The 25,944-nt window shown below is 42.6% G+C and overlaps 1 protein-coding gene across 2 annotated transcripts in view; it reads right to left on the bottom strand.

Annotated features, from left to right (window-relative positions):
• Positions 1-5,647: 5,647 nt before the first annotated feature.
• The window catches only part of mvk (mevalonate kinase), a 33,382-nt gene continuing 13,085 nt past the window's right edge, over positions 5,648-25,944 (bottom strand). For both annotated transcript variants that reach the window (XM_035735476.2, XM_035735475.2), the window contains 9 exons: positions 17,595-17,742; positions 17,059-17,206; positions 16,109-16,264; positions 15,278-15,381; positions 14,892-14,937; positions 14,359-14,449; positions 12,695-12,814; positions 12,335-12,488; positions 5,648-6,669 (listed from right to left, as the gene is read on the bottom strand). In XM_035735476.2, coding sequence (XP_035591369.1) covers positions 6,518-6,669; positions 12,335-12,488; positions 12,695-12,814; positions 14,359-14,449; positions 14,892-14,937; positions 15,278-15,381; positions 16,109-16,264; positions 17,059-17,206; positions 17,595-17,742 — 1,119 coding nt within the window. In that variant the 3' untranslated portion in view covers positions 5,648-6,517. The remainder of the gene's footprint in view (positions 6,670-12,334; positions 12,489-12,694; positions 12,815-14,358; positions 14,450-14,891; positions 14,938-15,277; positions 15,382-16,108; positions 16,265-17,058; positions 17,207-17,594; positions 17,743-25,944) is intronic.

Here is a 25,944-nt window from a genome sequence, read left to right as displayed (position 1 = left end):
ATTCTAAAGTAGATACCGTTCATTCTACATCAGACAACCACACAACCTGAGAAATCATTATTGGCTATGTTTCTTGGGGGGAGGGGGTTGACTTTCTACAGGGTCGGTTAAGCTGCTTTAGAGTTGAGTTGAACTTGGCTCGTTCAGTAGAAGCCTTTAATATATTTATTTCTTTAACAGAGCCTTGAGCGGCCCCTTCCACAACACAGGCGGGGGGGATAAAATACAGCTTCAGTACATCCTCTCACTCTTTTTAAAAAGCAGAGGAGACAGATCTTTCACAACTTTAATGTCAAGACGACACCTGAAAGCCTGTGTGAAGAGCAAAAACGCTGCCAGATTTCATGTTTCAACATTCCCGGCAACTTTGCCATAAGGGATTTGCTGTTAAAACAAGGAGAGCATGGGATGAGGGGTGGTATACAAATCAATGAGGCTCTTCAAAAGGCAACAAGAAAAAGAGAGGCCTTAGCCTGCAATTAAATAAGAGAGCTGCCGGCACTAAGGGGATGACATACTACCGTGCAGGTGTCCTTCACTACTTCACAAAATCAATTACCCGATCAATGCAATGACATGATACAATTCCATGATGGAATATGGTATGTGGAGTGGAAACCAGTCATGGTTTGAACTCGGATTAACTCATGTGATAGTCAAAAGAGTGTCCCATTGCTTTTCCACAAAGTGGCACCAATGTTTCAGACCTCTTTAAACGAAGGGTGGGGAATTCTGTCACAGATTCCACCACACCCCGCTGGCCTTAATTGGGTCAGCAGACCCCTGCTTTCATCACAATCAGTCGCCCCCTGCCCCCCTCCATCCCTATCACTTCCCCCAAAAGGGCAACCTCCCCGCAGGAGGGTCACAGAGCACGTAATGAGTGAGAGGGGTCGCAGGCTAGACGCGCGAGGGCTTTCAGAGGCTGATGTCTGTCAGCCATGTTTGTCGGTCCGTGCGTCTGTCTGGCGACCTCTCACCCTGACATATAGATGTACTCTACATATACACACACTATCACCTCTCACCCTGACATATAGATCTACTCTACATATACACACCATCACCTCTCACCCTGACATATAGATGTACTCTACATATACACACGCCATCACATATAGATCTACTCTATACACACACCATCACCTCTCACCCTGACATATAGATGTACTCTATACACACACCATCACCTCTCACCCTGACATATAGATCTCCTCATATACTGTATTAAACAAAATACACATATAAACATATGCATGTAAATGACCACATACTGCACTCAAATCTCCAACTGACATTCTGAACAAAAATATAAAACACAACATGCAACAATTTCATTGATTTTACTGAGTTACAATTCATATGAGGCCTTAATCTATGGATTTCACATGACTGGGAATACAGGTATGCATCTGTTAGTCACAAGCCTTAAAATGGGCCTCAGGATATCATTACAGTATTTTTGTGCATTCAAATTGCCATTGATAAAATACATTTGTGTCGTCCATAGTTCATGCCTGCCCATACCATCTCTGGCAACAGCTCTGGTAGACATTCCTACAGTCAGCTTGCCAATTGCACACTCCCTCAAAACGTGAGACATCTGTGGCATTGTGTTTGAACATTTTTGAGTGACCTTTTATTGTCCCCAGCACAAGGTGCACCTGTGTAATGATCATGCTGTTCAATCAGCAACTTGATATGCCACACCTGTCAGGTGGATGGATTATTTTGGCAAAGGAGAAATGCTCACTAACCGGGATGTAAACAAATGTGTGCACAACATTTGAGAGAAATACACGTTTTGTGGGTATGGAACATTTCTGGGATTTTTATTTCAGCTCAAGAAACATGGGACCAACACTTTACATTTTGTGTTTATATTTTTGTTCAGGGTAGATACCAATATAATGAACTGCAAGGAAAAACATGCATACGCAAATATTAGTCATGGTCAAGAACTATGTGACATCTTGTCAGTCAGTTCCAATTGTGTGTTGAAAGTGAATGGATCCTGGGCGGCGCCGTGGTCTATGGCACTGCATCGCATGTGCCACCAGAGATTCTGGGTTCGAGCCCAGGCTCTGTCGCAGCCGACCGCGACTGGGACGGTACACAATTGGCCCAGCTTTGCCTGGGTTAGGGAGGGTTCGGTCGGCAGGGATATCCTTGTCTCATTGTGCACTTGCGACTCCTGTGGTGGGCCGGGCGCAGTGCACGCTGACCAGGTTGCCAGGTGTATGGTGTTTTCTCCGACACATTGGATGTGCATTGTGTCAAGAAGCAGTGTGGCTTGGTTGGGTTGTGTTTCTGAGGACGCATGGCTCTCGACCTTCACCTCTCCCGAGTCCGTACAGGAGTTGCAACGATGAGACAAGACTAACGACTACCAATTGGGGAAAATAAAGGGGTTCAAAATTAAATTAAAATAATAAAGTGAATGGCCCCTGACAACATTTCACCAACTTGTTGAGAACAGAGGCATGATTAGAGGCATGATTGGTGCCACAGTGATCATGATACACGACCACTCCATTTCACACACAGAATTAACCATCGCATTACTCTTGCATGAGCAGTAAAACTTCTGCATTCCTTATTACTCTCCCACAATGATTCAAACGGCACACCGTGAAAACAAACCACCCCAAAAAAATTACCATTTTACATCTCTCTTATCTCCTGGGACAAGGCTTTTAGGCTTGGATAGTGTTCTCATTTCATCTCCAGTGTTGACATTCTCCCTCTATCCTTGACCCCCTTTCCGTGCTCCCGCTGTTATCTGAAATAATGTCAGGGTCTCCTTAGAATCTATTCATCAGAGCAGAAAGAAGCGGGCGCTGACATTGATAAAAGAAAACATCTGTGCCACAGGGGTAAAAGGGAGAGAGAGAGAGAGAGAGGGAGGAGAAAGGGGGTCTTCAAATGAAACGGGCGTGACTGGGCAAGCTTTCTCCCTCTTCTCTCCCCCCCCCCTTGTCAATGCCATTTCAATTGAAAAGCGCAGTGGTAATTAAATTGCAGCAGGGGTTAGGGGCGACTGTGCCGAGCAGTGACGGGGGCTGCCCTGACATACAGATGACACAATTCAGGGGGATGGAAGGGGCGACAGGCGGAAAGGGGTGGTGGGGGAATGTGACAAATGGTGTTCATTCATATACAATGGCCAGGTCCACACTACTCAATCTTCATGACATTTAAAATTAAATAAAAATGGAAATTCAAGACTCAGATATCCCCAACTGACCTTTTCCAAAATGAGAGGTTTCTCTATACTCGGCTAATCCATATCTTACTGTATACGCAGCATAGGCAGACAATTCTGTTATGCTTAGGGGGTGAGCAGTTACGGAAAACGATTGGAACAAATTTGTCAGAACAAATGGAAGCGTGAGCACGCCACAGAGCTGTTTATCCACATTAGAGGGAAGCTATTCCAGAGGCTCCCTGAAGAGCCTTACCGATCCAGCCTCCACTTCCTCATGTCCTACACCACTTTTCTCACTAAACATTAAAAATGATCAAAAACAAACTAAGATCAATTACTTTCCTAACTTTGAAAAGACATCACGAGAAACGTGGGATGCATATGTACTGTTACACATTTAGTAATTCAAGATACCGTGGGTATCATAAATATTAATCCCCCTTGGATTGTTCACATTTGATTGGTGTTATAAAGTGGGATTAAAATTAATTTAATTGCTCTTTTTTTGTCAATGTCTACACAAAACACTAATGCCAAAGTGGAAGAAAAATGTTACTTATGAAAAATCACCACCAAGTCAATACACCTTTGGCAGCGATTAAAGCTGTTAGTCTTCTTGGGTTAGCCTCTAAGAACTTTACACACCTGGATTGTGCAATATTTGCCCATTATTATTTTCAACATTCTTCAGGCTCTGTCAAGAGATCATGACTAGACAGCAATTTTCAAGCCTTGCCAGAGATTTTCAAGCAGATTGAAGTCAAAACTATCTTGGCCAGGAACATTCACTGTCTTCATGGTAAGCAACTCCATTGTAGATTTGGCCTTGTGTTGTATGTTATTTTCCTGCTGAAAGTTGAACTCCTCTCCCACATGTGGTGTAAAGCAGGTATTCCTCTATAATCGTTCCTGTGCTTAGTTCGATCTCCCATCACAGCCATTAGCGGTTCTAACATCACAATGGTGACATCCCTGAGCAGTTTCCTTACTGTCATGCAGCTCAGTTCAGAAGGACAACTATATTTGCTGTCTCTGGGTAGTTTAATAAATCATCCACAGCATAATTATTAACTTGACCATGCTTGAAGTGATATTCAATGTCTGATTTGTTATTGTTACCCATCTACCAATCACTGCCCTTCTTTATGAGGCTCCCTGGTCTTTGTAGTTGAATCTAGACTTAACATTCTATACTTGACTGGAGGGACCATGTAACTTTGTGATTTGTTAAGTCAAATTTGACCCCTGAACGAATGTATGTTTGTCCAAACGAAAGGGGTGAATACTTACATAACGACTATATTTTAGTTATTTTGTTTTCATTCATTTGTAGAGTATTTTCTGTAGAACAATGACATGGTTCATATACACTCAGTGGTCAGTTTATTAGGTACACCCATTTAGTACCAGGTCGAACACCACTTTGCCTCCAGAATAGCCAGAATTCTTTGGGGCATGGAAACGTTGCTCAACCGCCACCAGCCTGTACCATTGACACCAGTCAGGATGGGACTCATGGACTTATGCTGCTTAAGCCAAATCCTGACTCTACCATCAGCGTTACGCAACAGGAAACAGGTTTCATCGAACCAGGCAGTGTTGGTGATCGCGTGCCCACTAGAGCCTTTTCTTCTCGTTTTTAGCTGATATGAGTGGAACCCGGTGTGGTCGTCTGCTGCAATAGCCCATCCGTGACAAGGACCGACGAGTTGTGCGTTCCCGAGATGCCATTCTGCACACTGTTGTGCTGCGCCGTTATTTGCTTGTTTGTGGCCCACCTGTTAGCTTGCACAATTCTTGCCATTCCCCTTCGAACACTCATCAACAAGCTGTTTTCCCCCACCAAACTGCCACTGACTGGATGTTTGTTGTTTGTCACATCATTCTCGGTAAACCCTAGACACTGTCGTGCATAAAAAGCCCAGGAGGCCGGCCGTTTATTAGATACTGGAACTGGCGCGCCTGGCACCGATTATCATACCATGCTCAGAGTCGCTTAGGTCACTCGTTTTGCACATTCTAACGTTCAATCGAACAGTAACTGAATGTCTCGATGCCTGTCTGCCTACTTTATATAGCAAGCCACAGCCACACGTGACTCACTGTCTGTAGTAGCGAACCTTTTTCGTGAACCGAGTGGAGTACCTAGTAAACTGACCACTGAGTGTATATTACAACCGTGAACAGCAATGTGAAAGGCGGAGGCAGAGAGGTAGCCTACCTACCAATAGTTATTTTTAAAGGCCTTGCAATTCTTGGTCTGTGGCGTGATGTCAGACATATTTGATGACCAAAGAAATCTGAGAAATGCTGTCATTTTCAAGTTCATACTCATCTCTTGGAAAGAAGAGCTTGAGGGGCTGTCTTCAAAAGATGGTCTCTCGCCACCAAAAATATGCTTTGGACATTGAGAAAACAATTACCCTTATGTGACAAGAGAATTATGCACATTTTTATTTTCAGTTTTAAAAAGGTTTGTATACCTAGGAATGCATCTGCTTTGGCATTGTATTAACACCTGAAGCAAAAACTGAATGACAATCTCTTCGCTACGATTTGCTCATGTCACTTAAGAGGTTAGTTCATTCTTACATTTTGCTGCCATCTATACGACAAATGGCTCACAGCACCCTCATTTGAAACGAAGAACAAGTCAACCAAGGTATTGATATTCAAAAACAAGTGTAAACAACTGCAAAAAAAAGAAAAAGAAATCAGGTGACCAACTGAGTTTGATGCAATGCTAATATTAAAAAGAAAAGCAAATATACACTGGAGTCAAGGTCGGTGGCCTGTCATCTTTCAATACATTTTTTACTTGTTTTTAAATACTAGCACCGAGACACACTGCTACGCACGGGGTTTATCTTGCTTTTTTGCAACATCTTCTTTTGAAGTTTCATGGTAAGCTCCTGCTAAACCAAAAACAGTTTAAATACACATTAGTTAACAATCATTTTAAGCCAGGGATAGGGAAGGCTACAGTGCATACCAAATAATGAAAACTGTGATCACCTGCCTAGTGCCCCTACAATCTTAGTTCCATGACCTCATGAAATGTCAGAAAAATATATGATGAGTGGGTGATTAGCAACTGTCCTCCCCTGAAACAAAGAGGCTGTCTTGACGGTTGGTCGTTAGAGAAGCGCTATTAGCATTTATGCATGTCCCATGCTGTATTGTGCTGTAGCCAACTCTTCTGTTGGAAGTTGTCAGGCCTTAACAATAGAAGACTTGGTAGGCCAAAGTAATTGGAGCAAAGCGTCACCTGTTCACCCATAGGAAGGGCAGACCCATGGCCAGTGGGTCTCAGTAGCGTGCTAAAACCTCCAGGGCCTCCTCTTTGACGGCGAGGGGAGAGTGCTGCTGCACGCCTTCTGCACCTACACTGGTCTCCCAGCAGTCATAGCCACAGTCTCTCAAGTCCTGGATAGTGTTCTGGATCACCGAGCACTCCGTTTCTACCAGAGGAAAATCACAAAGAAAAACTAAATCACAAACAGTGAGCTACATTCAAAAATACACGACTCGACAGTGTTTCCTCCGTGCGTGCCTCCTGTGCAAGAGGATTAGTTTACATCTGCGTAGGTTTTTACCTAATTCATCTCTGAGAATGACTTCGGCTGCTACACAATTGGCACCCTTTGCCCTGGATGCACCCTAGAGCTCTGTGCCGTGGGAGTCTGATGGCCGCTGTGAGAGCTGCTCACAAAGCCCTCGCCAGCAAACAGCAGAAGGGGCACACCAGCGGTGCCAAATAAATGGGACAAAACAAATAACTGGATTTAAAAAATGTGTAAGGGCTAGGGGTAAAAAATATTTAAAAAACACTTAGGGTGTGAATGTGTCAAATGTGCTATTTTTTATATTTTATTTCACCTTTATTTAACCAGGTAGGCAAATTGAGAACAAGTTCTCATTTACAATTGCGACCTGGCCAAGATAAAGCAAAGAGTTACACATGGAGTAAAACAAACCTACAGTCAATAATACAGTAGAAACAAGTCTATATACGATGTGAGCAAATCAGGTGAGATAAGGGAGGTAAAGGCATGGTGGCAAAGTAAATACAATATAGCAAGTAAAACACTGGAATGGTATATTTGCAGTGGAAGAATGTGCAAAGGAGAAATAAAAATAATGGGGTGCAAAGGAGCAAAATAAATAAATAAAATAAATACAGTAGGGAAAGAGGTAGTTGTTTGGGCTAAATTATAGGTGGGCTATGTACAGGTGCAGTAATCTGTGAGCTGCTCTGAGAGCTGGTGCTTAAATCTAGTGAGGGAGATAAGTGTTTCCAGTTTCAGAGAGTTTTGTAGTTCGTTCCAGTCATTGGCAGCAGAGAACTGGAAGGAGAGGCGGCCAAAGAAATAATTGGTTTTGGGGGTGACCAGACAGATATACCTGCTGGAGCGCATGCTACAGGTGGGTGATGCTATGGTGACCAGCAAGCTGAGATAAGGGGGGACTTTACCTAGCAGGCTCTTGTAGATGACATGGAGCCAGTGGGTTTGGCGACGAGTATGAAGCGAGGGCCAGCCAACGAGAGCGTACAGGTCGCAATGGTGGGTAGTATATGGGGCTATGGTGACAAAACGGATGGCACTGTGATAGACTGCATCCAATTAGTTGAGAAGGGTATTGGAGGCTATTTTGTAAATGACGTCGCCGAAGTCGAGGATTGGTAGGATGGTCAGTTTTACAAGGGTATGTTTGGCAGCATGAGTGAAGGATGCTTTGTTGCGAAATAGGAAGCCACTTGTAGATTTAACTTTGGATTGGAGATGTTTGATGTGGGTCTGGAAGGAGAGTTTACAGTCTAACCAGACCCCTAGGTATTTGTAGTTGTCCACGTATTCTAAGTCAGAGTCGTCCAGAGTAGTGATGTTGGACAGGCGGTCAGGTGCAGGCAGCGATCTGTTGAAGAGCATGCATTTAGTTTTACTTGTATTTAAGAGCAATTGGAGGCCATGGAAGGAGAGTTGTATGGCATTGAAGCTTGCCTGGAGGGTTGTTAACACAGTGTCCAAAGAAGGGCCAGAAGTATACAAAATGGTGTCGTCTGCGTAGAGGTGGATCAGAGACTCACCAGCAGAAAGAGCGACATCATTGATGTATACAGAGAAGAGAGTCAGTCCAAGAATTGAACCCTGTGGCACCCCCATAGAGACTGCCAGAGGTCCGGACAACAGACCCTCCGATTTGACACACTGAACTCTATCAGAGAAGTAGTTGGTGAACCAGGCGAGGCAATGATTTGAGAAACCAAGGCTGTCGAGTCTGCCGATGAGGATGTGGTGATTGACAGAGTCGAAAGCCTTGGTCAGATCAATGAATACGGCTGCACAGTAATGTTTCTTATCGATGGCGGTTAAGACATTGTTTAGGACCTTGAGCGTGGCTGAGGTGCACCCATGACCATTTCGGAAACCAGATTGCATAGCAGAGAGGGTATGGTGAGATTCTAAATGGTCGGTAATCTGTTTGTTGACTTGGCTTTCGAAGACCTTAGAAAGGCAGGGTAGGATAGGTATAGGTCTATAGCAGTTTGGATCAAGAGTGTCCCTCCCTTTGAAGAGGGGGATGACCACAGCTGCTTTCCAATCTTTGGGAATCTCAGACGACACAAAAGAGAGGTTGAACAGGCTAGTAATGGGGGTGGCAACAATTTCGGCAGATAATTTTAGAAAGAAAGGGACCAGATTGTCTAGCCCGGCTGATTTGTAGGGGTCCAGATGTTGCAGTTCTTTCAGAACATCAGCTGACTGGATTTGGGAGAAGGAGAAATGGGGAAGGCTTGGGCGAGTTGCTGTGGGGGGTACAGTGCTGTTGACCGGGGTAGGGGTAGCCAGGTGGAAAGCATGGCCAGCCGTAGAAAAATGCTTATTGAAATTCTCAATTATAGTGGATTTATCAGTGGTGACAGTGTTTCCTATCTTCAGTGCAGTGGGCAGCTGGGAGGAGGTGTTCTTATTCTCCATGGACTTTACAGTGTCCCAGAACTTTTTTGAGTTAGTGTTGCAGGAAGCAAATTTCTGCTTGAAAAAGCTAGCCTTGGCTTTTCTAACTGCCTGTGTATATTGGTTTCTAGCTTCCCTGAAAAGCTGCATATCACAGGGGCTGTTCAATGCTAATGCAGAACGCCATAGGATGTTTTTGTGTTGGTTAAGGGCAGTCAGGTCTGGGGAGAACCAAGGGCTATATCTGTTCCTGGTTCTAAATTTATTGAATGGGGCATGCTTATTTAAGATGGTTAGGAAGGCATTTAAAAAAATAACCAGGCATCCTCTACTGACGGGATGAGATCAATATCCTTCCAGGATACCCCGGCCAGGTCGATTAGAAAGGCCTGCTCGCTGAAGTGTTTCAGGGAGCGTTTGACAGTGATGAGTGGAGGTCGTTTGACCGCTGACCCATTACAGATGCAGGCAATGAGGCAGTGATCGCTGAGATTTTGGTTGAAGACAGCAGAGGTGTATTTAGAGGGCAAGTTGGTTAGGATGATATCTATGAGGGTGGCTGTGTTTACGGCTTTGGGGAGGTACCTGGTAGGTTCATTGATAATTTGTGTGAGATTGAAGGCATCAAGCTTAGATTGTAGGATGGCTGGGGTGTTAAGCATGCTCCAGTTTAGGTCGCCTTGCAGCACGAGCTCTAAAGATAGATAGGGGGCAATCAGTTCACATATGGTGTCCAGAGCACAGCTGGGGGCAGAGGGTGGTCTATAGCAGGCGGCAACGGTGAGACTTTTTAGAGCGGTGGATTTTTAAAAGTAGAAGTTCAAATTGTTTGGGTACAGACCTGGATAGTAGGACAGAACTCTGCAGGCTATCTTTGCAGTAGATTGCAACACCGCCCCCTTTGGCAGTTCTATCTTGTCTGAAAATTTAGTTTGGGATGAAAATTTCAGAATTTTTGGTGGTCTTCCTAAGCCAGGATTCAGACACAGCTAGAACATCCGGGTTGGTAGAGTGTGCTAAAGCAGTGAATAAAACAAACTTAGGGAGGCTTCTAATGTTAATATGCATGAAACCAAGGCTATTACGGTTACAGAAGTCATCAAAAGAGAGCGCCTGGGGAATAGGAGTGGAGCTAGGCACTGCAGGGCCTGGATTCACCGCTACATCACCAGAGGAAAAGAGGAGGAGTAGGATAAGGGTGCGGCTAAAAGCAATGAGAATTGGTCGTCTAGAACGTCTGGAACAGAGAGTAAAAGGAGGTTTCTGGGGGCGATAAAATAGCTTCAAGGTATAATGTACAGACAAATGTATGGTAGGATGTGAATACAGTGGAGGTAAACCTAGGTATTGAGTGATGATGAGAGAGATATTGTCTCTAGAAACATAATTGAAACCAGGAGATGTCATCGCATGTGTGGGTGGTGGAACTAATAGGTTGGATAAGGTATAGTGAGCAGGACTAGAGGCTCTACAGTAAAATTAGCCAATAAACACTAACCAGAACAGCAATGGACAAGGCATATTGACATTAAGGAGAGGCATGCTTAGTCAAGTGATCAAAAGGGTCCAGTGAGTAGTGAGGTTGGTTGGGGTCACGTCGATTCAGACAGCTAGCCGGGCCATCGGTAGCAAGCTAGCATAGGATGGAGGTTTGTTTTTAGCCACCTCATGCGTTTCTGTCAGTAGGATTAGTGGGGTTCCGTGTGGTAGAGGGGATCAATCCAATTTGCAAAAAAAAATTGATATAGTTATAGAGGCCCAAGAAAAAAATATAATAATTGTCCGATAGGTCTATTCAGAGTTTGTTTTGATATTTTAACATGCGTGTCGTGATTGCGTTTGGTGTGGGGGGACAAAATACATTTATGCACGATGGCGCACGCGCGCAAACGGTTTGGGTTCCGTGTTAGCCATCATTGATTTGGTCTTACATGCTGAGTGCTCATTGGCTATTAGAAGTAGTCCTTGTCTAATCGCATCGTAGCAATGCTCATACTACAAGATGCACAACCAACCGGGGTCTGGTGAATGGAACAGCCATCATGGTTGAGTCCTTGATCCGCTCAAACTACACAAGTCCTGACGTACTGACACTAGCCCTAGTTCATAGGATTTCACCCCGATCATGAAAATTAGCCTGGGACAGCAAAAACGTGGCGAAACCGTGTAGTGTATGACCGGCATAAGTTGGAAATTGAGTGGCACTAGCAACTCCAGGGTTGTGGGTTCAATTCCCGTTAGGGGTCAAATATACTAAAAAAATTATGCTCTCACTTGCTGCTTTGGATGAAAAGCATCTGCGAAATAGCATATACTGTATTATTAGTAATATTTACTTAGCTGAAGAGCCAACCATAAGCTAAAGTAAATCTCTATGTGGAAGAAAAAACATTACAATGCTCATCAGCAAAGAAATTAGAAATATTTAGCACGTCACCAGACAGTGGTGGATTTTAACAAGGCAGGAGGATAGCAGGTTACTTTACTGCATGCTCGTCCCTGCTCTACCTCAAATCAAAGCCTTTAAGCCCAAAGCTGATCTGAGAGCACTGGGAGGGAAAACAGACACTTAAGTAAACTTTTTGGAAAATAGCTTCAAACCATAAAAATGTGCAACACTTGCTTGCTAGTACAACAAAGCAAATCAACATCAGTTGGGGATATATTTAGGAGATCTTTAGCTGATTTAAAATTCAACGTGTTACAGGCTGCAGGCATAAACAAAGCAGGCAGTGGATTCAGAAAGGTTCTCTGCCTGTTTTGTTTTTGTGGAAGATAGGATCCTGTTTGTCACTCTCTTGGCATACTGACATATCCCTACTTCTCTACGACGTCGGTTTGAGACTACAGAGCTTTTCCCTAAAACGAGGAAGAAGATAAGGATGACTAAGGTAGAGATTTCCAGGACATACAATAATTCCAGCAGGAAGGAACCCCCCCCACCCAATCAATAGAATGGAGCCAAATCTACAGATGTCCTTTCATAGATCTCTCACTTTTAAAAGGATTCATTACAAATAGAAAATGGTAACTCTCTAACCCAAAATGAAGGTGAGGACCAAAGATGATGGCGATGCAGTGTAAGAACAAATAGGGATAGACGCCCCCCCCCCACTTGATTACTGTAAGCCAGATAGGGAGGTAAGTAGATAGCGAGCTACAGTACCTGGTCTAAGCAGGGTGATACCACAGCCCCCTCCGCCGGCACCAGTCAGCTTGCTGTGTAGCCCTCTGGCCAAGGTGACGCGGCACAGGGTGTCCAGGGCCGGGTGTCCTACACCCATCACGTTCAGGTGGTGCTGGTTGATGTCAATGAGTTCCTACGGTAGACATAATAGCAGCTGTCGTTTTTATTTGAGCCTTTTTTTTTTGCATGAAAACACTATTTGTCTTTTCATGCAGCTGTAGTCTTTACCGCGTGTAAGAGGAAGGGAATAATTTCTACACTGTGTCACACTGGTAGTGTGTCTGCAGCACCAGGACACACTGTCCATAGGCAACGTGTGCATGCATTTCCATACGGTACCTCCAGGATATTGTAGTGCTCTGGTGTGGGGGTGTCGTTGGTCATCTCTGATAAGGTCTGCTCGCAGGTGCAGGAGACTGCATTCACAGATTCCAGTACAGGGTTTATAATAGAGGGAAACTGGGGGGGGGGGGACAGCATATAAACATAGAATTAATACTTTTTACAAATAATTGGGAATTGAATGTAAAGGAATTGAACAACACTAAATATACTAAAGGAAGTCCACAGTGCAGACTAAAGCAGCAAATACTCATATCTCATCTAGTGGTCATAATCATTTAAACAGTCAGATACCGTACAGCAGAAACACAAAAAGCCAGTCACTCAGTGCTGAGTGAAAAACATTGCTTGCCCCCCCCCCCAATCATAACACTGCCAGTAACACCACCTATGTCGATCTAACAGAACAGAAGTGCTCACCCCTGTGGGTGTCGTCAAGGCAACGCCACACAGGGGTGCTAGCTGAGTGCTTCATCTCCATGTTTTATGAACTGGCCATTCCATATGAATTCAATTACTTTCTGACTGCACCCCTTTAGATTTCAACAAAACCTTCCAAACATGTTTGGCCATGTCAGAAGTGGTCAGAAAGGGACTTTTTGAATGCCCAAAGATTCAGGAGATTGAGCTTACAAAAAGGGTTGTCAAATCCTTTCTGAATTTCTAGATACTTGAAATGAAAAATGTATGCGTGTTGTCATAAATTGAGACACGGCATTATCTTGAATACAGGGGGGGGTCGTTGCAGTCATAGAAACAGAATTCATAAAACGGGATGTATTTCCATTTCAATTACTAACAGAAAGATGGACACCAGTCCACCCACCGTTGAATTTCAACTTGAATGGAAATGTCTATTCTATTATCTATATTTCTAGGATTTCAATAGGTTTACTGTGGAAAATGTACAGTTTATTTTAAAACAATGAATATTCCTACTCAGGTCAACATTCTCTGATGTGTGGACCTCCAACCATCTTTCCAACCATTTTGAAAGTAGAAATGTAAATTGTATTGAATTTTGTTGTTCATTAAATCAGCCAAAACATGACATACCCGTTAGGGTATTCAAGAGCATGCTGTCTCAACCAATGGTGGGCACAACACAAACACCTCTGATTATGTACAATTGTATCTAAGCTACAACAGATACTGTATGAACATTTAAAATTAAAATAAATCATATTTAGATAATTAATTTTAAAAGGTAAAAAAAAAAATGTAAAAAAAAAATACTTTTTGACAACCCTGTTTGTAAGATTATATCAAACTCAAACATTTATCTTTTTCATTGATGGTAGGGTGGTTTACATGTAGGGTGGTACATGTTTGCCCATGGTAGGGTGGTTTACATGTAGGGTGGTCATGTTTGCCCATGGTAGGGTGGTTTGAGCACCTCTATCTCCTGAATGTTTTGGCATTCAGGTCCAAAATGTCACTTTCTGACAACTTCTACCACGGGCAAACATGTACGGAAGGTTTTGTTGAGATCTAAAAGTTGTGCAGTCAGAAAGTAATTGAAATGACATGGAATGACCCAAAGGCACTCAATGCCAGGCCCCAGAGTGCCTTTCCCATACAAATGAAAGCACAGGCGATTACACTAATTACAGGGCTGGGGAGGTGAACACAGGGGAGATGAGATGGCAGCCATTTAGTACCTTGTTCATTTTGTCCTTCACTCCAGCAACAAGTACCTTGGTGCTGCGAGGGACCTTGGTGTTTGTGAGTAGGATCCTTAACATTGGGACCCTGCAAATGGGAAAATTAAAAAAGGCAGGTTAGCAATATAATACCACATGATGCACCTGTATTTGTCCAGGTGTTGCTACTGTTATGGGTTCCCTCATACGAGTGGCAATAGTAGAATCCACAGAGGGAGCATCGCCTATCTTTTCCATTGACCACTCTTGTGACAGCATGGGCAACGCCGTCTTCATTCTAAAGTAGTCAATTTTAACTTCACTTGGGGATTTAAATTCCACCTGCCCTGCTGGAATGTTCGCTCAAGTGTATAATTCACAGGCTGACCCCCCCCCACTGACCTGGATAACATTCTGGGATCCCTTCCCAACCCAGTAGACTACTTTAAAATGATGTCTGCTATCACAGTCTGTAAATCTGTCAATGTAAATTAGGCCCAGCGAGCATATTCATGGAAAGGTGATTTGTTAAGCAAAAAACTGTTCAGTACCTGTTTAGGGGTGTTATTTTCCCAGAATGGTATCTCAATATGCCACCTAAAAAAAGAGTCAAGACAAAGTGAAAGAAATCGGCATCGGATGAAAATAAAGAACACAATAGAGCATACATTTTCTGACCGCAAAACAGCCCTCGCAACACACAAAGGAATAGTGCAGCACATTTCCCCTCCGTTTACTGTAACATCCGCACAAATAACGTCTGCCTTCTCACAGAGATCCTACAACGAGATAAATCCCTACAACACTGTGTTCTGCAGACGACAAATGTTGCCAGATTGTATCATATCATTCCGTTGTAGTGTCCACATACACAGTTCATGGTATCATACATCACAATGCAAAGCTGTGTGGTACTGTGGTGTTGCGTGGGTCTTACCCCATGTCCCCACGGCGTTGTCCACCCCCGACGGGTTCCCATGGATGATCCTCTCCCCCTGAAACGCCCACCTGTTGATCAGCTCCATCTCCACCTCACCCCACCTGTCGAAACATGATGAAATATAGTAAAGATGATTACAATGACAATGTACACTGGGCATTCAAGCCCCATCAGCATTTCCCTGCTGTCCTTCAGTCTGTGCTTGTGATGAGCCCTACCCATACTAACATGTGAGGACATCAGTAACAAAGTCCTAACTGATTTTTGGAATAGCATCCTTCAGTGGCGGCAGCACCCAATACATGTGAGATAAAACAGTTTACAATTGGCTCATTCATCCTGTAACTATTCCCCAGGTCGTTGCTGCAAATGAGAATTTACCTGATAAAATAACGGATAAAAAAAGTATAGAAAAAATAAAAAAGATAAACTTTTGTTATTGACCAAATACTTATTTTCCACCATAATTTGCAAATAAATTCATTAAAAAATCCTACAATATGATTTTCTGGATTTTTCTTTCTCATTTTGTCTGTCATAGTTGAAGTGTACCTATGATGATAATTACAGGCCTCGCTCATCTTTTTAAGTGGGAGAACTTGCACAATTGGTGGCTGACTAAATACTTTTTTGCCCCACTGTATATATTAGGACATACGTTACGGTGAGAGAACCGTGCATTGTCTGACTGTGCATTGAGTGGTGCAAGTACTCTACATAAAACTACAGTACATGCAGACTAAGACAAATATGGCTTACATTGTTCCAATAGACAATTTAAATGTTGCAATGTTATTAGATCTAGTAGATTTGTTGTGCAGTCATTACCTGGCTGTGCTTTCCTGGTCACTGAGTAGAGAAGGGATGGTCCCACTTGCAGAGAGCAGAGCGGCAGCCAGGCACACAGAGTAGGCAGCACTTGACCCCAGACCCGCTCCAGTTGGTAACTCTGACCACACAGACACAGTCAGGCTGGGTAACTCCCTGCGATGGAGCAAGAACCATGAACCAAATTCTCATTCTCAGCTTAGATGTGCTTATATCTAGGAATAGGAAAGTAGTATGATTTATTAAGACTAAGATAGGCTAGGGAGAAAAGTATATCATTTGGGTGGAAAAGATACAATAAATAAACACATTCCATGAAATCACTTTAAAACTGGGCTTATTGTTTGTACCTACTACTGTTTGTAAAAGGCTTTTGGGTACCCATCTCACACAAAAACCTCACACTTTGCAACAGCTCATACAGCAAAAATATCCAGAAAGCACACTTCCTGTGATCTTAATCAAACAGGCCAAAGGACCGAGGCACAGCAGTACTTTTCCTCAGGAATGACTAGTGTGGTGTGCATATGTGCATGGGTGTGAGCTGAGTATACTTGCTCCACTGTCAATGTCCATGACAGTCAGACTCCTTTTGGGCAGACAGGAAACGCGGGTGCTCTAAACTAATTGTGGAGCTCTTCTCCCCAGGGACAAACACATCCAGACTTGTTAAGGCTGCAGCGGGGGCCCAGTGCCAGCTTCTAATTAGTGGCTGTCCGTCCTGTCAGAGCCCGTCCACTCCTCTCTCAAACACGCTAGCCTAGCGCTGCCCGCGTCAGCCCCGATTAGGCCTACTCTTTAGCATCCGCCCAGCTCCCAGCTGCCTAAGTCTTCCTCACTAGCATGGGGTCTGTATTGTTCATTAGAGGTTTGATTCTTGGGTGTCAAGATTAGAATTATCCTATGTTAACACTCCTATATAAATTAGCTCTACCAATTTCAATTCTTACCCTGACCCAGCAAAGACAGAGAGGTAGATGTAGAGAAAGGCTAAGATGGCCATGCTGCGAGTATCCAAGGTTCCATTTGATACACCAACCAAGTCTCGCAGCTTCCTGACAAGCTCTGCATCAAGCTCATTCACATTCCCCAGTTCGGCTGTAAGCAGAATTACAAAAATAGACAACATTACCATAGAAGAATAAAACAAAGAAAACCAACAATTATATTTTGAGCTGTTGTTTTACAGCTTGACCAAGTCTAGTTCAGGCTCTCTCCCAAATTCGCTGCATTGGTGTCAGAAGTGGAATGGAGCTGCTGGGAGGCCAGTATGTCCCATAGCACGGACACAAGGATATGACTTTCCAAAGGGGGTATTGTAGCAAACTTAGTACAACACCTACCTTGTCAGGAGGTTTAAGCCTCTTGGTGTAATGGCTAAGGTGTTGGACTGAGTCACAGGGACCAGGGTTCCAATCCCACTCGGGCCACCCCTTCAAATTCACTACAGTACATTTCAATCCTCCAGCCAGAAAGCACCTCTCACCTCCAGAGTCAGGAAGCAGCTGCTTCAACTTGGTCACATCCCAGCTGAGGAAAGTGTTGATGTTGGGGAGATTGATGCAGACTTTACTGGTGGATGTGGCTTGCAACCGTAGGTATGTGCGCAGGTTCAAACTCACAGCCAGAGCCACCTAGCAGGGGTTGGAGAAAACAGACCTCTGAATTGTTGTTGTGGTTATAGTCAAATCAATTTCATGTCAACAACCAATCTTTCAGTGCAAACACAGAATAGACTGTGTCAGTACTGGGTGAACAACTTTCATGAATACATGAGTGTATAAAGATGTTGTATTAGCCTGGGGGCAATTCCATGGTAAAGGAGTTGCACTGAGACTCAGGTTGTTCACTTAAAATGTTACCTATGCCAAAAGAAAAAAAAAATGTCAAAGTTGAACAAACCATACAATCTCTACGCACAATGAATACTTTCATCAATTTACACAGAACATGTTTCCAAAGCACACGTACTATTAAAACTGTGGAGATCTGCCACTGTTTTCTTTGTGACCATTTTACAAAAACTCTTAAATATCTGCTCTGAATTAAGATTCAAATATATCTGCAGAAAATAATGAGGTGTCAGCTATGATGACACCTTGACTTAGAACAAAAACTATTTTGGTTATTGAACTACAGTAACTGAACTGGATGTACACCAGGGAACAGCATTGCGGTAAAGAATTACATCATGGGTTTCTGTTCTGTACTGCACAAAAATGCATAATTATGGTTATGAATGTCATTCTCTTCATGGTGACTTATCCTCAACAGGTACACAAAGGCAGAAATATGCAATATCCTTATTTTGCATATTTGGGTATTATCCTACACACAGGCTATTATTTTAATGAGCTCTGCCACCAAACAAGACCAAATTTGGTTGGTCCGGACCAAATCTGAACCAATCATAGACGTCTATATGTTCCACAAGTTTGGACAACACAGAAGAGCTCAGTAGAGTACAGTATAGTTCATTATAATGTAGTGTACTCAACTCTAGGGGGCTCTACTGTGTATTAGGGGTTTGACGTATACATTCAATTGGGATCGTTAACTTTTAGAAAAGCTCCCTAACCAATCGTTTTAGTTTTTCACAAAATTAAAATCACAGTGCAGTTAACTTAGCACTAACAGGTCCCGATCACCATCATAAAGGGGTGAAAACGAATTAAACAAATACCTAATGCAGCAATGCTGTAACGTTAGGAGGAAATCCGTATCTTTCAAATTATTTGCCACGGATATAAAGCGCTCCGCTCGTCATTAACAGTTGGAAAAAATGTCAGAGTGAGACAGTGAAGCGGCAGCAGCAAAATCCTGTATGGGAATACTTTGAGAAATTAAATGAGAAGGTGGTGAAATCTGCTAACCTTGCGAGGTGAAACTGAGCAACCGTGGCAGTACAGGTGCAAGGCTGAAAGGGAGGGAACATGAGACCCAACCCGTTGCTGGCAGCAGTGCGATAAGGGACGTAGTGAGAGAAATCACAGCACCGACTACAGAAAGTATTGCAATTGATATGCAGATATTGTCAATGGTAGAGGATGACGGCTTCAATGTCCGAATGGCATAACTATAACCAGACGGAAGATGCCGAAAAAAACCGCGACAGCCCGGATGGAGAAATTGTATGATTGCTCTGCAAGTAAAAAGCGCGCGCTCTCAAACACCATGTGTGGCGTTAACAGCAGATTGTTGGACATCTATGAACAAGCTGTCATGCATCACTGAAACGAGCCATCACACAGCCCATGTACTGACATCTGAGAACATGGAGGAGAGGCACCCAGCAGGAAACCTAAAACGGCATTAACTACCATTGTTGCCGAGTGTGTGTGGGGGACAGCAGTAAGAGTGCAGTCTGGTAGGTATCCAGGCCTTCAGTAGATTGAACTGCATTGCCAACTAGCGGTCAAAACGCAGGATCATATCTGAATCACGTCATTTTAGGATTTTTCTTATGGTTTAAACTTTAACAAAATGGTACACTTGTCACATCCCTACCACAGATTGAACAACGAGACAAATGTACATCCCTGGATGTACACTACCGGTCAAAAGTTTTAGAACACCTAGTCATTCAAGAGTTTTTCAATATTTTACTATTTTCTACATAATAGAAAATAATAGTGCAGACAACAACACTATGAAATAACACGTCTTAAATTAATGGACTGTCGTTTCTCTTTGCTTATTTGAGCTGTTCTTGCCATAATATGGACTTGGTCTTTTACCAAATATCTATCTATCTTCTGTATACCACCCCTACCTTGTCACAACACAACTGATTGGCTCAAACGCATTAAGGAAAGACATTCCACACATTAATTTAAGGCACACCTGTTAATTGAAATGCATTCCATTTGACAACCCCATGGAGCTGGTTGAGAGAATGCCAAGTGTGCAAAGATGTCATCAAGGCAAATGGTGGCTATTTTAATTTGTATAACACTTGTTACTACATGATTCCATGTGTTATTTCATAGTTCTGATGTCTATTATTCTACAATGTAGAACATGTAGAAAATAGTAAAATAAAGAAAAACCCTTGAATGACTAGGTGTTCTAAAACTTTTGACAGGTAGTGTATAAATGTGAAGCATCAGCTTGACATTTCCACTGACAGGCAGGGGGAGAAGATTGAACGAGATGGATTTTGGCCTACATTTTCTCATTGATCTAACATTTGCGCTCAATACAGTTCTCTGTTCACAAATCTAGAATATGTTATGAACAGTTTGAACTAAGTTCTGTAGACTTTCGTTTTTTAATTTTTTTATCGTGCTGTGTAGAACGAGTGCAAAGTTGAATTGAGATATTGCACACGTGCACTTCGAAGTAAGCGTTCCCTAACGGAAATATGCAGATGTATGCTAAAACGCGCCAATAGGATCACGCTAGCACATGCTTGGCTCTGCCCACCTCCTTGCTTGTTCTGCCCACTAGGAATCATTTGTTCCCACTGGAAATGACAGGTACTGGTCTATCTTGGTTTAGTTATAAATCTACTGTGTACTGTACTGAACTCTACTTTTCTTTACTGTCACGATACCAGAATTTTGACTTAGAAACCAGGTTAAGGTTTAGTATCATGATACTAAAAAACAATAAAAAAGAAACAAAAGTCTCAGAAAGATCCAGACAAACTCAGCTAACGCTCTGTTCAATTGTTGAGCTTCTTTTGAGTTCAATATCATTAAATTACACTTTTTTTACATCAACATTTTTCAGAGGCAGCCATGAATGCATTAGTGAATCAATCATAAAATCAATCTAACTACATAACATAATAGTATCCATTTATTATGAACAAAAATATAAACATAACATTTTAATTGATTTTACGGAGTTAGTTCATATGAGGAAATCAGTCAATTGAAATAAATTCATTAGGTCCTAATCTATTGATTTCACATGACTGGGAATACAGATATCTTTTAGACAGATACCGTAAAAAATAAATAAAAATAGGGCTTACAATGGGCCTCAGGATCTCATTACAGTATTTTTGCATTCAAATTGCCATCAATAAAATGCTTATGCCTGGCCATACTTTATAACCCCACCGCCACCATGGGACACTGTTCACAACGTTGACATCAGCAAACCGCTAGCCCACGAGACGCTCTACGGTTATGAGACTGGTTGGACGTACTGCCAAATTCTCTAAAATGACGGAAACGGCTTATGGTAGAGAAAATAACATTCAATTCTCTGGCAACAGCTCTAGTGGACATTCCTGCAGTCAGCATGCCAATTACACGCTTCCTCAAATCTTGAGACATCTGTGGCATTATGTTGTGTGAAAAAACTGCACATTTTAAAGTGGCCTTTTATTGTCCCCAGCACAAGGTGCCCCTTTGTATTGATCATGCTGTTTAATCAGCTTCTTGATATGCCACACCTGTCAGGTGGAAAGATTATCTTGGCAAATGAGAAATGCTCACTAACAGGGATGTAAACACATTTGTGCAAACAATTTTAGAGAAATAAGCTTTTTGTGTTCATATTTCTGTTCAGTGAATTTGAATGGTAAATCTTTATTGATAAACTGGGTAAATCAAGATGTAGCCTAGGCTTATTCAAACAGGAGTGTGTGCATGCATTAAGTAACAGAGCGTGTTTTGGCTGATTTCATGGGGCTACAGATGAATCAACTTGCAACCTGTTTCATTGGACTGATCAACAACATTTAAATAGAAATTAGCTTAATTTATAAACGTGTGAGCTGTCTCTTTAACCAGTAATGGCATAGTTCAAGAGAGAACAGGGAGGCTGCCCATCAGAGCCCCATTCACACATTCTGTTCGCTGAGGCAATAGATCTTTGGGAGGGACCAATTTTAAGTGAATTAATAAAGTTTGTGGTAATCAACTTTCTGTATCATAATCAGTCACATTGACCCCAAAACACATGAAGTTGGATACAGTGCCGGAAAGAGGAGAATGTTATCTTCCTTATGAGACCAACATGAGCTCTCTCTACTCCAAATATCAAGCGAGTTACGTGCCGTGCCATTCACAGAAGGTTGGTGGCACCTTCATTTGGGAGGATGGGCTCGAGGTAATGGCTGGAGCGGAATCATATCAAACACATGGTTTCTGTGCGTTTAAAGCCACTCCATTCACTCTGTTCCATCCATTATTTTGATCCGTCCTCCCCTATGCAGCAGCCTCCATTAGTGCCATTTACATGCGGAACATCACCAAACCATGAAATCCACATGACGTGTCAGTGTTCTTCTTACACACACAAAATGACATCTTGCTCTCACTATACAGACATAGTGTCCGTCTGCATCGTTGTCGTGCACAAATATGCATACACGATCACATGTATACGTTTGTACACATACAAGCAACGGGATACACATTGGCTACATTCACTTATTTTCACACACGTACACGCACATGCAGTATGTGTGACAGAGAAACTCATACTGCACATGTTCGAAACATGTGTGAGGACTACGTGTGGTGTGCACGCGTTCGTGGCGCATGTGCACATGCATGTGCAGACAAATGCATGCACATCCCATGTAGTCCTCGCACATATCATGGTTGTGACCCTTACTTTTTCCATGTCAGATTACATTCTGGGAGAAGGCTTGGTACCATAAATAATTAGCGCGTTAAATAACATCTCTTTATAAAATACGTGTCGCAGAATGTGTATAGGCTATACTCAAACAAATAGTTTCAGTCTGACACGTCCCCGAGCACAGAGTAAACTACATCTGAAAAGAGCTAAAACAGGGAAGAGGATGGAGGAGATGAGAGCTAAAAAAGGTCAGAGTAAGCTCTGGGCTCTCTAAGCAGCAACTAAAATGAGAAATGTTAAAGAAAATATGTCCACACGCGTCCCCAGAGAGTGAGGACTGATCGTCTTTTTTTGGATCCAATTTGTGTGGGAGTCTTTGTCGCTGGTCCGCTGGCTTGAGCTGACGAACGTTTGATACAATTCTAAGTATCAAGATTCAGGAAGACACCAAGTTCATGCATCGATATTTTGTACTTGTGCCACACAGAGGACTTGGTCTGAAATTGTCAGTAGCACCCGGATGTCTGCCCTTTTTAAATCCAGGGTTCCATCCTGGGAGCGGCATCGCGTGGACATTGGCGAAGTTCTTGACATAGTGGACGATTCGCTGAATGTCCTCGTAGTACAGCACCTGTTTGCTGGCGAGACGACCACCACACTACTTCTTCCTTGGAACCACACCATGTTCCTTGTAGAACTTTATCACTCCTGTCAGCTTATTTGTAGAAATTCTGAAACCAGAAAATAAATGACTTAAAACAAGCCTTTAATATGTGCTGAAAGGAACAATGTATTCTGAGCTCTTATTTCTATTCATGATACAGCCGACTACTCATTCTTCCTGAAGTACCTCATTACCACTGTTGCAGCTCCAATAATAACAGAAAACATCCAAGTTGTATTACTCTAAAGAAAACGTAAGTGTAGGAACTTGAATGTTTCTCTTCAGATTTGCTTGCCATCAAGGAAATATGTCCTTTTAGAGCTGAACGTTTTCTTGCAGAGGTTCTTGGAAAAAGCTACTAGTTTTCTCTCTGGAAAAGTAAGATAACAATATATAATTCTTTAACATTCAGTCATTGTCATCTATTTTGGCCAATACATTTTCAAATATCAATAATTACACACAACCTGCACTCATTCAAATGCATACGTGAACACACAAACAGTACACAGTTTTACTAGTATTGATATGAAGGTATTTGATAACATTATTGATGGCCATTTCATGCATTTATGTAACCTGTCTTTAGGACAAATATAAGCACCCACCACACACGCACAGGTCGAATAAGTTACTGCAAATATTTTAAGGTCTCGCTCTCGGCTTTAATACGCTAGCTAGTCAGTCTATCTGTCTCATCACACACACACACACAGCAAACTAAACTTGACTAATAGTTGAATGGCAAGCACTTACCATTGGTGAGTTCATTAAAACTGGTCACGTCTTGACCATCTCCTTGGGGGTAAAAAGCAAATAGCAGGTCCTCCCTTCATTGGACTTGCAAGTGCACCTGAACTCGAACCTTTTCAATTTCTTGTCCAGAATCACTGACATATTACCCCTCAACCGACTGAAGCACCGTAATTGAAAGAGCCAACATTAAAGGGTGGTCTTCCTCGGTTGCCTCAAGGGGCTTGGCCTCAACGTCGGTGAGCTCGTCTGACTCGGTGTCTGTGCTGTCTGGAGTCGCTGATGGACTCACTCTCTGGCTCAGGTGTCAAAATGTAGTTGGCAATAAGTTGGCAGCCCTGATCGTCTGAAACAGCTCCCAGCACAACATTACTATTTCCTGCGAATCCATTGATGCAGTAGAAATCTAAGCTAGCTAGCTAAGGTGTAGGCAGTAGTAACAGTATGACTAAGTGTAACCGACGTGAAATGGCTAGCTAGTTAGCAGTGGTGTGCGCTAATAGCGTTTCAATTGGTGACGTCACTCGCTCTGAGACCTTAAAGTAGTTGTTCCCCTTGCTCTGCAAGGGCCGCGGCTTTTGTGGCACGATGGGTAACGATGCTTCGTGGGTGTCAGTTGTTGATGTGTGCAGAGGTTCGAGCCCAGGTAGGGGCAAGGAGAGTGACAGAAGCTGTACTGTTACATATGCATGATGGGTTTTTGACAGATGTTAAGAAACAGTGTAGCCTGAGGTAAAGTTTTTGTTTTCTGCGGATAATACACTACTGTATGAAAATAATACAATTGAATAGCCTATTGCAGCTTCATTCAAAATATATACAGTGTTTTTCAATGCGGGATCATTTTTGTTGGTACCCTTCCCCAGATATGTGCCTCGACACAATTCAGTCTCGGAGCTCAACGGACATTTCCTTCGACCTCATGGCTTGGTTTCTGCTTTGACATGCACTGTCAACTGTGGGACCGTTTATAGACAGGTGTGTGCCTTTCCAAGTCATGTCCAATCAATTGAATTTACCACAGGTGGACTCCAATCAAGTTGTAGAAACATCTCAACGATGATCAATGGAAACCGGATGCACCTGAACTCAATTTCGAGTCTCATAGCAAAGGGTCTGAATACTTATGTAAATAAGGCGTTCTTTTGCAAAAATGTCTAAACCTGTTTTCGCTTTGTCATTATGGGGTATTAATATATATATATATATATTTTATTAATTTTAGAATAAGGCTGTAACATAACAAAAATGGAGTCAATATACTTTCCGAATGCACTGTATGAAGGGCCTACATGTATCAACTGTCACAGTGAATGCCTTTGCTTAGAAGTTCTGTACGAATTAAATTAACATGTCAAATGCATAATAAAAAAATATTGTGCCTATTTAATGCAACCCTTGCTGATAATAGATCGCAAAGCAGCATAAAACTGAGCTAAACAATTGGAAATGACAAGTTCAGTTTCTCATTCATAGCCTAACAACACATATCAAGTGCAAGTTCGCTGTTTAGCTCACATCTGAAGGGGAGGGGGGGGGCATTTAGGATGTCTTTTAGGACGTCTTTTAATGCGGAACGCCAAAATATGATTATGATCACACTTCCTCAATTCAAATATTATCACGAGACTTCCGTCATAACTGAAAAAATGTATTGAAAAAAAATAATTACATGGGGGCAGTTTGGAAAAATAACTAATCCTGTCAGAATCGTACTACTCCTTCACTCTGCAGTCTGACTCATCCCAAACCATCTCCATTGGGTTGAGGGCGGGGGATTGTGGAGGCCAGGTCATCTGATGCAGCACTCGATCACTCTCCTTCTTGGTCAAATAGCCCTTACACAGCCTGGAGGTGTGTTTGGATCATTGTCCTG

The sequence above is a fragment of the Oncorhynchus keta genome, chromosome 25 (genome assembly GCF_023373465.1).
Source record: "Oncorhynchus keta strain PuntledgeMale-10-30-2019 chromosome 25, Oket_V2, whole genome shotgun sequence".
Lineage (NCBI taxonomy): Eukaryota > Metazoa > Chordata > Actinopteri > Salmoniformes > Salmonidae > Oncorhynchus > Oncorhynchus keta.
Note: the sequence above shows the minus strand (reverse complement) of the source record. Positions and strands in the feature narration are given on the sequence as shown.